This window comes from Electrophorus electricus, chromosome 12 (genome assembly GCF_041902795.1).
Source record: "Electrophorus electricus isolate QZ-2024a chromosome 12, ASM4190279v1, whole genome shotgun sequence".
Classification (NCBI taxonomy): Eukaryota; Metazoa; Chordata; class Actinopteri; order Gymnotiformes; family Gymnotidae; genus Electrophorus; species Electrophorus electricus.
The window spans coordinates 9589020-9601147 of record NC_137508.1 but is presented as its reverse complement, the minus strand read 5'-3'; the positions used below and the strand labels follow the sequence as shown (position 1 = coordinate 9601147).

At 44.1% G+C, this 12128-nt stretch overlaps 1 protein-coding gene across 18 annotated transcripts in view; it reads right to left on the bottom strand.

Annotated features, from left to right (window-relative positions):
* Window positions 1-12128, bottom strand: part of kcnma1a (potassium large conductance calcium-activated channel, subfamily M, alpha member 1a) — a 132090-nt gene that overhangs the window by 45415 nt on the left and 74547 nt on the right. For all 18 annotated transcript variants that reach the window (XM_081725119.1, XM_081725102.1, XM_081725103.1 and 15 more), the window contains 6 exons: window positions 10709-10800; window positions 4430-4540; window positions 4020-4125; window positions 3673-3755; window positions 2919-2988; window positions 2481-2636 (listed from right to left, as the gene is read on the bottom strand). In XM_081725119.1, the coding sequence (XP_081581245.1) occupies window positions 2481-2636; window positions 2919-2988; window positions 3673-3755; window positions 4020-4125; window positions 4430-4540; window positions 10709-10800 (618 nt within the window). The remainder of the gene's footprint in view (window positions 1-2480; window positions 2637-2918; window positions 2989-3672; window positions 3756-4019; window positions 4126-4429; window positions 4541-10708; window positions 10801-12128) is intronic.

Below are 12128 nucleotides of genomic sequence, written 5' to 3'. Positions count from 1 at the left end.
CAGCCCAGCGTCTGCCTGACAGCCGCACTGCAGCGAGCCTCTCAGAGCTGGGCTTCACTCTTAAAGGGATCCCCCCCTCCCCGAATCCACTGGGCTGAGAGCCGCCGTGCTTTGGGCGAGCAGTTTAAGGACACTGCTAATAGGAGGGCTCTTGTCATCCTGCCCTGAAAAGATGGCAGCCATTTACTTGGGGCTTCCTAAATTACCTCCCACGTTTGTGTCAGGCCTGTCAGGCCAGATGTAAATGCTATGGGTAGGAGCTCTTCCAGCGACGGAGCGATTATTTCCTTGAGCTGCTCCAGACTGCTGGAGGAGTGTGGTCTGATTGCCAGCTCCTCTGTTTACCACCCTTAAAAAGCAAGAGGCCTGACAAAACTTAACACCCCAGTTGTTTCTTCTTTGTTGGTTAATGGTCTTTCTAAAGATCTCTTCTTCAAGTACACATTCTACCAACAAACTGTAAGTAATGCTTTCTGTGCGGGGGGATCCCCGCACATGTATGTTTCTCATTAACACCTTGCTAATGCCCTTCTGTTTTTTTTCCTGAGTGCCCACTCAAATGATTGCTCTATTCTGCCTGCTTTTCTGAGGCAGAGGTGCTGAGAGAGCCTGGCTACGCACTCTCACACATTGTCCTGTTGGGCTTTCACTGAGCAGTGTGATGTGCCACTGCTGACCTGCTTTTCCTAATTACATCCTTAATTAATATGATGAGTTTATCTGAATGACAAAAGCTGTGTACAGTGACTTCGCAATCTCAGGAAAGTTTCCTCAAATGCACCAAACAAGGAATGCTGCTCTACACATATTACTGTGTGCTGGCCAATTAAAATTACAGGATGACATTTTTTTTAATATTGCATTTTATGTACTTTTCTTATGTTATGACAGAACTTTTGAAATGTAACGTAATATCCTTGGTTATTAGTACTTGCAATAATTATGTTTCTCTGGCAGTTGGAGAGCACAGTACTTGTGAAAATTAAAAAGAGAGATTCCATTTGTTACCCAATCATGTGAACACAGTGCATTTATAGATGTAACATTATAAATTTGTTTAAATCACAAACAAGTCCACACACATTGTAAGCATGGTCCATAGTTCGACACGCAGCCACAAGGAGTGAAAATCAAGCTGCTTTGGAGACCATCATTTTCTTATTTATGATTAACTTACATCCCATTTAAAGTAATGGGAATAGTGCCTTTCGCAGTTCCTCTCTTTGTACAGTGCTATACCACTGAAATAATCGTATGCACTTTAAGAGAATTAATAAATAAAAGTAAAACACAAGAATGTGTGCAGAGCTTAGACTAAAGACTATGGCTTTATGTTCAGACTGGCTCCAAAACAGAGCAGCAGCCTATTTTGATTTTTCAAAATGCTTCAGACCCAGCAGCTGAGCTAATGTTGACCTCTACTTTTCCACACTCAGCAGACTTGCCTGACAGTTTAAGAGAAGGGCTTTGATCGGGTAGGAAGCGTTCTGACAGGATGTTTGGATTCCAGCCTGTGCATTTGAGTGAGGAGTCCGTTTTCATTAAAGGCTCTAAATGTGCGTGCGTGTTCTGCAGTCTGGCATGGGTGGTCCTGGTGCTGTCTCTTGTGGGGAGAGACTTATGAGTGGAGTGATGTACCCTGCAGATGTTTCCATACATACCACATCTCAACAGACATTATAGAGATTCCTCATTTTTCAGTGACATGAGAATGTTTCTCTTACAGTGGAGAGCACCACCTTGATGTTAAGAGTCTGCACTGAGTCCAAAAATCAAAGGCAATATTACAGCTCCCTCTGGATTAGGCAGTAAATTTCACGATCTCTGTGTAATTCCACAGTCCAAACACTCTCTCTGTCCCCCTTCCATCTGAATCCAGCCTTTCCTTACCTGACCCAAAAGCCTCCCCCATTCACCCCAAACACTCATTCATTCCTCCCAAACACTTCACCCATTCATCCCAAATTTACAAATGGCTAGAGGGCTGGAGTAAGTCATTGCTTCTCACAAACTCTATTCTGATCGGATGTTTTCTCATTCATTAGGACAGCTCCTTTGAAAGAGCTGTGTGTGTGTGTGCAGATCAGGCTGTCCTGCCTAGTCAGACTATATATACAGATTGCTTTGGGGTGCTGCTCGCTGACTATAGATCAGACACATGGTCTGCATTTCCCTGCTATATCAGCACACAGGGGGACGGTAAATTCAGCAAGAGAAAAACCACTAATTTACATTCTCACCTCCGCAGTGCAATTGACTCATATAAATTACTTCATAATGGTGACAGCAATGCTGTGTTGCTGTCCTGAGTAGGTCCCAAATGAGACGCCAGGGCTCAGGAGATGATTTACACTGTGCCATAATGGCCCGGGTGATTGAGCTGCTGTGGGAACAGACTCTGAGGCTGGTTCTGCTCTCCGCGACTAGGACGGACGGCATGCGAGTTTTTATCTGAGCTGGAGCTCAGGGAGCGACTCTACCTTGATGTATGACCTCATGGAGAATAGGTTGGCGAGCATGGTGGACAGGCCCTGTGCCAGGCAGCTCTGGGCAATGAAGCCTGCCTTCAGCTCAGCCAGGCAGATCGCATCATCGCCCTCCTTCCAGTTCCAGCTGGGAATGTTTAACAGATGGGCCTAAACACACAGGAGACAAAGCCAGGCAAAGTCAAGACAGTCTCCTAGGACCATTTCAGTTAGAAGAATGTTCATCAACAGTTAGAACCACTTTGGAAGAGAAATATATTTGTCGAGATGAATAAAACACTCTGTGTAACAAATTACAGAACCATGGTTTATGAGGCTTAATTATTTGTAAACGAAATCACACACATAATGCTAAATATGATTATGTAATTACATGTCTGTCTGTGTATTCAAACCTTAACACAAGGTCAGAAATACCAAGCTGAGTGTTACCTTGTTGTGGTACTGCAACATTTGAGTGATTATTCTTATCTTTGGATGGTAATTCTTGATTGATATTACTCTGTAATAAAAAAGAAACTTACAGATAAGTCACAGCTCAATCCATGTCCAAACCAAACCAAATGAATCCTCCATTTCGACAGCTGACTCTGGGAACAGTGCGCTGAGAGCTACATTTGAACTGTTTCTTTTGAACTCAGCCCTGTTTCTTTCTGTGGGCCCGTAAAAGTGAGGTGAGGAATTTATTTGCATATGTAGCTGGTTTATGCAACATTAGGTCTTTATAAGAGAGAGAGTGTTGAAGAACACCTAGAGTTCTGCCTAAAAAAATATTTGATTTTCCTAGCAGGTCTGGTCTAGATGGAAGGCCTGCACATGGCCTGAATGAGCTGAAGAATGGTTGTCCTCATGGTCCTTGCCCTCCCGCAGCAATATGAACTGGCTTGAGGAGGAGAACTTTTCTGCGAGGCCTTTTCATCTGGTTCCAGATAAAACATGTGTGGTTCTGGGCATTAAGCAGGGCTTGATACTCGTTGTTTTTTGAGTATCTCATTCACACCTCCTTTTAACTGCAGAGGGGACTGACACACCTCAACTCCCCAAATATGACACTGTACGCCAGAAACTCTCCTGCAGGCATTCCAGAACAAAGAGACTGCTTGTTTGAAAGCAAAACATTGTGCAAACTTGATTAATGGGAGCAAATTTATCTCACACGTATTCAGGGGAAAATGGTAGAACTAACCTCATTATATTGGAGGCATCTTCAGCATCAGGGTCTGCACAGTACTTATTTGCCAGAATCAGGCATGCATCTGCTGACTCAATCTAAAATGTAGATGATACGATACAAAGAGTGGTGGCTTTGAGCATTTATTAAATAATTATTATAATATAATTAGTATTATAATTATTCTTTTATATATAATATATAAATATAAATATTACTATATACTATATATTATATATATTATAATTATTATCTACAGGGATAGCAGAGCATATCCATAACACCTCTGAGATTCACTGAGTACCACTTGACATATTTATTTAACCCTTTATGAACAATTGTCATCTGTGAGACTTGGTTACCTTGACCCTAGCCAGATCATGTGGGTTGAGAACAGATCCTTGGTAGAATTCCACCTGAGTGAAGTGACGTTTGAACAAGGCTTCCAGCTCAAGATTAGGGGAAATACTATGAAGAAAGATAGAGAAAATGAGAATGAGAAAAAGAGAGAGAGGGATTGAGAGAGACAGATAGAGGAAAGGAGAGAGGGTGGGGGGAGGCAAAAGGGAGAGAGAGAGAGAAAGAGAGAGAGAACGAACATCTCAATATCTCAGTATCATTTGTATCTGGCCAAATTCCATAAAACCTGTTCATTGATAGAGCTTAAACATTTTCCTAAAGGTTTGGTTTTTCTAATCTTCCCATGCCATTACATTTTGAATAGTTTTTCAATTGCACTTTATACTTATTAACAGACTAGAATTATACTTACTTATGGAGAAAAACAATTTCTACATTGACATCATCCCTGTCCTTGTGTAGGAAGTCTTTAAGAAAGTTGGAAACACTTTCAAGTGTGATATGACCACAGACCACAATGTGCCTGCAAAGGGGAAAATTCCGCTTAGCAGCATAAAATTAGACAAAACAAAGCTTGGCATGGCACTCAAATGAAAGCCAGCAATATTAACCCTAGAGATGAGTCCAGACATCCACTGCCTCTTTCCTACACTGCCAAATGCCCTTTTACTTCATATCTGCACTACATGTATAATCTTACACAGCACGAAGAACATTAACACTTAGCCTAGAACATCGTATATTCAGCCATATGCATTACTTTGATTTGTAAGATGTTTTCAGAGTGCAGTTCATTTTTATACCCAAACCACCCTGTTGAATAAAAGCATGTTGACAGAATCGTGTACGTCAATGCAAACTGACTGGCTAAAAGCCTCCAGAGTGTTGTTGGGTTTGTGGCTGCTGGGAACTCTAACCATGATTTCAGGATTTTTGGCATCTTGGCAACTGGCAACTTGCTGTGTTTCAGTGTATATGTGAAATATAATCTTTGTCTCCTGGACTGGGACTGAGGTCAGGACCTTTGGTCACTTTGGCCACTGTTCCCGCAGTCAGCTATAGTTTCTCAATCTCTGAGCTTGAGCTGTACTGTAAATTTCCAGCAACTCCACTTGCTGCAGCTGTCAGAGTCAGCCCTCTATGCCTGTCCAACTGTTCAAATTGTCAGTAAGTGTTAGTCTCCACAGATCATCTAAAATGCTGCTATAAAGGGCAAAATTCATTGTTAACACTGAACACTAAGAGTGCTGCTCTTTAGGTCTATTGTTTGATATAACAATTGCTACTACTGATGTGGTAGACTGTTGCTCCTCAGAAGCAAATGTCTGAGGGTGAATGTCAACAAATGAGGGAACACACTTTTGGCTCTCCAAAAGATGTCATGAAAATTGCAGAACAATAGCAGTGCTTCATTTGTTAACCACATTTCCATGCATGAGGTCTGCAGGCCAGCTCAAATCCTATCCTGGATCTCTTCAGACCTGCTGTGGGTGAACCATAAGGAGCTGCAAGCACACAGTCATCAATCTAAATCAATCTAAACCTGTAACACAACCCCCCCTCCCCCCAAGGTCTAATGTCCTCATGCTTGGATAAAGAACATGCACTTTAGTGGGCCTAACCGAAGCAGAGTACATATGTGTGTATGTGTGTGTGTGTGTGTGTGTGTGTGTGTGTGTGTTTACTCTCAGGTGTGAGAGTAGGCATTTGTGATTTCATTTAAAAGCGTCTGTTTGTGCTCAGAGAGTTGAGCCATGCCAAACAGCAGGCGGATCTGGCTTGAGGGGGTACTGGACAAATGTGCTTTTACTGGCTGCACTGCCTGGATGAGATTGAACATAATGATCTTCACAGATCTTGCCTCCATCCCTCTAAGTATTTTAATGAGCAGTTGTAATTGCATGCTTGGCTGTCCTGAGATGAGAGGACTGCATTGGGTTACTGGCTGCAGAAGGAGCCAGGAGCTTCTGGCGTAGGTCTGCCCTGATGAGGGCCACATTATTCAGGTTTTCCTATTCCCAAACACCCTCTTTAGAGGTTCTACTAAATCTGAAGGATGTGTGGGACAAGGCATTTCTTCTATATACCAGAAATAAATAGCCTCTGGCACACAAACACAAACGCACACACACACACTGAGCTTGTGTCAGACATCTTGTCTCCATATTTGGATGCGTGATCATGCTACTGATTGTATTTCACCACCATGGATATGCTCTCTCAGTGTTTATGGTACTGCCAATGAGAGGAGTACACCAAACAAAGGCATGTGGGAGCGTTAAGTAAGCTTGATGTCATTACAGGCTGCCAAAAGCCTCTTCACTTGTCATGTACTGGTCCTCCAGTAATGTCAAGAGGGTGGAGTACTGGAAATATCTACTACTTTACTTAATATTGATGCTAACAATTTTACTTTATATTACAATATTACACTACACACGGCAGCATCTGAAAGTAAATAGTTCCATAACTAACACTGAAATAGTCAATTTAATAAAGCATTCAAAATATCACTGAGCATTTTGAGAAAGTAACACAACAATATACAGAGAACATCACACAGTGGAGATTGGAATTTCAACTAGATGGTCTACATGATAAGATGAAAAAATGTAAATAAATTCAAAAGAAAATGAATGTTTCAAAAGCACAGACTCAGCAAATGCACAAGGGCAGTCATCCAGCATGCACTGTGAAGCATGCAAAAGAACAGGAAGAAAAACCTCCAATCACAATGTGCGTTTCAAAACAAACCAACAAATGAAGCAAATAAGAAAAAGATCAAAAGCTTGAACCACTGACACTGCTCTAATCCTTAAACTTGTACAGCATGGAGTCCACTGGGATGAGGCTCATATAGCAGAGTTAACTATACACAAACAGCAACATAATCCCTTCTTGGGTATGTTTGTGCAGTGTACACAGCAGTGGTGTAGGAAGAGCTGGGACCGTAGCAAGAAGACCCAGGAGGCTGGGATCCCGAGAACTGTAATGGACGGAAGAGGTGTTGTGAAATAGTGCACTCTAAAAACTAAGTGCAGAGGGACGATTCTGCTCTCTAGAGCTAAACATTCCCCTGTTAACACGAGAACCTCACATCATCAAAGTAAGGGCTTCTCTTTGGTTTCATTTGTTTGTCTTTTATATCTGTAAGCACGCTTGATATATTTAATTTAGCCTTGGCAAATGGTTTTGTTCAATCAGAATGGTCAATGACAGCATTTAATTGGACACTTGGTATGATATCTTAAAAGCATTTATGAAGCAGACATCATAACACTGAAGCTATCAGAGCCAAGTTCATCAGTAAGAACCAGCCCGTTATGCCCAACAAGGCCTCATTTTCCATATCAAGCACACCAGAGCCAAAGAGGACGATTAGACTTCCACTGATCACTCTGCCTTTAATGTTCCACAAGAACCATGTCAGTAATGGCATCTACACATGTCATCCTCTACTCTGAGCCCTGGCCAAAGGACACACACACACACACACACACACACACACACACACACACACGGACATGTATATGCGCACACACACACACACACACACACACGCACACATACATACATACATAAACACACACACACACACACACACACACTTCTGCAGAACATAGGCCTGTGCAGCTGCAGACCCACACTGTCAGTGTGGCATACAGCAGGCACCCACTGCGAGGAGGTGCAGGAGCTCTGGGTTCACGCAGGGTTTACGCATCTCTCTGTTCACAGCCCTGCTGCTTCAGCACAGCTCTAATGGAAAAGCAGCATGGAGAAGCTCTGAGCTTTATTACAGCTATACATCCAGTATCCATTCTGCCGCCACTCTGATGGCGAAATGTTACGCTAAGGCATGGTTTCAATAGCACTGATTATACATCAAACTGCTCCCTGAGCCTGCACTGATACACATCACTGGAATTAACTGACCTCTGAGGACGGTAATTGCTAGGACCTCCAAGCAAAATGCTACAGAAAAGTCAATATGCAAGTTTTGCATGTAAACTTTCAGAGTGAAGATAATGATATTTTACATGCTCATCCTGAGATACTGGAAGAAATGGCTGTAATATTCCCCACTGAGATGACTATGATAGGGGCTACAGTTACAGAGCAATGGAAAGACCTAGTCTTTATAAACTTTTGAAAAATACTCTAATCTTTTAAATATTACATAAGGACTCAAAATCCACATTATTTACAACAATTTGGTGTCAAGTAAAGTACTGTTTTAGCATTGCTTTATTCATTATACAAAGGTTTACACAGACTCATTCAGAAACATCTTAAACCCAATAAGTTACAGTAAACACATTACAGTCTGTTAAAGCAGTAATACACTGTAAAGAATGAAAAGGATTTCCCCTAGCCTGTGCATGTATGAAATGTGCCAATGGGAAAAAGTAATAAATATCCTGACACATTTATTTATATGAGTCCTGATGTGTCCATTCATAAGAACACACTCACGTCCATACTTCAACAATAACACAAAGCCTGGTGGCTCTGTTTCAACTTGGCCACAGACCTGGAGCCCAGCCACTTATAATTGCAACCACATGTACTTATGGGTAGAGAGAGAGAGAGAGAGAGAGAGAGAGAGAGAGAGAGAGAGAGAGAGAGAGAGAGAGAGTTAGAGTGTATAAGATAGAGAAGAACAGAGAGAGAGGGAGAGAGAGAGAGAGGGAGAGGGAGAGAGAGAGAGAGGGAGAAGGAGAGAGAGAGAGAGAGAGAGAGAGAGAGAGAGAGAGAGAGAGAGAGAGAGAGAGAGAGATGGGGAGAGAGGGAGAGAGGGAGGGGGGGGGGAACCCAGTTTTCTGACAAGCCCTTCTCTCAACACCAGGCTTCTAATCCAACCACAGGGCTGGGGCCAAACATAACATTTCATCAATCTTGTTACACTGACAGGGAAACGGCATCAAACAAAGAGGCTCCTAATGGCTTTACTCTCTCTCTCCACTTAGTATTTGCCCTAAACCTCAGATGATGAAAGCTAGTCATGACCGTGTGCCTATTTCACATTAAGAGAGAAAGAAAGTGAGAGGGAGAGCCTGGTAGAGAGACAGAGAGAGACTGCTAGATAGAAAGCGAGAGAGAGATTGGTACAGAGAGAACTTCATAAATCTGAGCACTCAGGGAGAATCGCTGTGCTGATGACAGGGCCGTGTTTGAGTCAGAAACGAGTGGGTGTTTGAAACGACCATGTTCCCACTGAACAGTGACCTCTGCAAAACAAACTACAACTACACTGGACACGAGAAAGGACCACGCGGAGAAGAAAATCAAGCGAAGTGCAGCTGAGGCCCAAGGGCAAGCTACAGGCCGAGAGCTGTGGCAGCCAGGCATTCAGGGCATCGGAGGTGACCAAAGAGCAGGCCCAGAGTCATGGCACACAGACAGGAGGTGGCGGCAACACACGCAGCCAGCAACAAAAGTCAAACACACCTTGAGACACATGAAGCGTGCAAGAGCTGTTACACGCCTGACGGACATGCACAGCTGAATGGCAACAGAATAGAAAAGGGGGGGGATGAAAATGAGACTTGAAAAGCAAACAATAATGATGCAATAAAGACAGCTTTTTAGCTGTGTAAGTTACGGAGAGTACGTCTATTACCAGTTAGTTTCTTTCAGAATGTTACAGAACTTTGACAGCTGCTGACTAGTCTAAAATTACAAAAAGAAGGACAAAAACAGCAGTAGTGAGAAGCTCTAGAGACTGGGATGAAATGAGAATGTAGTAGACAGGACGTGCTGAAGAGAAGAAGCCACAGACAGAGCAAAGGAATGGTTTTCATGGCCACGTTCTCCAGTCACAGTGTGACATTCATTTCACTTTTCATTCTTCAACTATGTTCTATGACTCTGCACAGGGGGGCTACATGTATTACGCCCTTCTAACGGGGTGGGGGGTGGGGGGTGACTCGAGTCCCACAACCGCACCTGCTCCTGGATTTGGACTTACTTTCGGCCTCGTGTCGAGTTATAACTCCCTCCGTATTTCTTCCGATTAAGGATGAGAGCAGCAATTTCTGGCACGTAGCGAGCAAACATGGCCTACATGCACGAAACAGAAAAAGAAAAGGGCATGCAGAGAGGGGAGGGACAGTGGCAGAGAGGGGAGGGACAGTGGCAGAGAGGGGTGGGACAGTGGTAGAGAGGGGTGGGACAGTGGTAGAGAGGGGTGGGACAGTGGCAGAGAGGGGAGGGACAGTGGTAGAGAGGGGTGGGACAGTGGCAGAGAGGGGTGGGACAGTGGCAGAGAGGGGAGGGACAGTGGCAGAGAGGGGAGGGACAGTGGTAGAGAGGGGTGGGACAGTGGCAGAGAGGGGTGGGACAGTGGTAGAGAGGGGAGGGACAGTGGTAGAGAGGGGTGGGACAGTGGCAGAGAGGGGTGGGACAGTGGCAGAGAGGGGAGGGACAGTGGCAGAGAGGGGAGGGACAGTGGCAGAGAGGGGTGGGACAGTGGTAGAGAGGGGTGGGACAGTGGCAGAGAGGGGTGGGACAGTGGCAGAGAGGGGAGGGACAGTGGCAGAGAGGGGAGGGACAGTGGTAGAGAGGGGTGGGACAGTGGCAGAGAGGGGAGGGACAGTGGCAGAGAGGGGAGGGACAGTGGCAGAGAGGGGAGGGACAGTGGTAGAGAGGGGAGGGACAGTGGCAGAGGGACCTCAGCCCCATGGATACTTACTTTCTGCCATTTACCGCGCTATAGGAACCACCATATTTCTTGCGGTTTCCTATTAACTCTATGATTTCAGGGACGTAGCTGGCAAACATGGCCTAAGGAGAAGATAGGAGACAGAAGCAGAGACTAAAAAAAGAGTGTGCAGCGACAGGTTGGAGGGGCATGTGCACCTCCACGCACAGGTCTGTTGAGGGAGCCATGGGCTCAAAAAAGTAGATGTGTACCACTTCTGGCTCAGTGTTTAGGAACTCTTGATAGCATGTCTTTTGGGGGTTGGAAAACACAATAAAATTATAGTTCTAAGAGAAAAGAGCTCAGAAAGCCAAAAAGAGGGCCCACTTAAATACCTGTTAAATGCTTCAATCAGGGAAAAATCCCATCTGAAATGGGCACATCTCTTAGGAAAGTACCACAGTTTAAGGCCACTGGTTTGGAAGAAAAACTAACAATGTCCAAAAGAGAAAGAACTAAAAGAAAAGCTGACCACTTGTATTATTGTGACAGCACTGAAAAATGAAGAGGAAAACTTAAAAAAAAGGAAAAGGAAAAACCCCTGTGTGCCATGTTTTGTCCAACTAACACTGATGATGTGGCAGGTTGATTTGAATAGTCCAGGCTGAGCATCCACAGCTGCAAAACACATTAGGACTCATTGGAGAGGCTGGAGAAATGAGCTGGATGCATTTTGCATAGTTTGCAGCCTGCACCCTGACGACAGCTACGCTTCACCACCTGAGCTGAGGCGTTTGTCCTGTCTGAGGCCTGACCCTTTCAACTCCACCTTTCTCTAGGGCCCAGAGAAAAGATGACATCTGCCTGATGAGAGCTGACATGTTACACCATGCCCATACTGAAGCCATTAACTGAACCACTGATAGAATGCAGGGAACCCGCTATGATAACTTCCAGGGCTCTCTGAAACAAAGAGAGAACACATCACTATGGTGACTCCACAACAGCTGGTTTATCGGAGCTGTTATATGGAGTTTGTCTGCTCTGTGTCTAAAGTTTTTGGTCTCCATCTGTTGTCTTCTGTCTCTGAATATAGTGTGCATCTGGTCTACTCTGCAGCAGAATATTATCTGAATCAAATTCACTTTCTGTCCGTATATAGCCTGCAGTCATTTGGGCTGAAACTGTGTTGTAGCATATTCTGTAACATGCATGTGTCTGGGTGCAGCTGTAGTATTTGTACAGGAGTTCTATATTTGATCTGTTTTTGGTTATACCCGTTTCATCTGCACTGTAATCAGTGAGCTGTATAAAGTTGGTCGTAGCTACACAAGCTACATGTGTGGCCTATATTGTCATTGAGCTGTACCTATATCCATCTACCATGCAGGCTATAAGCAGCGTAGCTACGGCTAAAGACAGGGCCATGTAAGCACTGTCAGCAGGGTGTGTGGGGCTGCGGTTGCTGTGG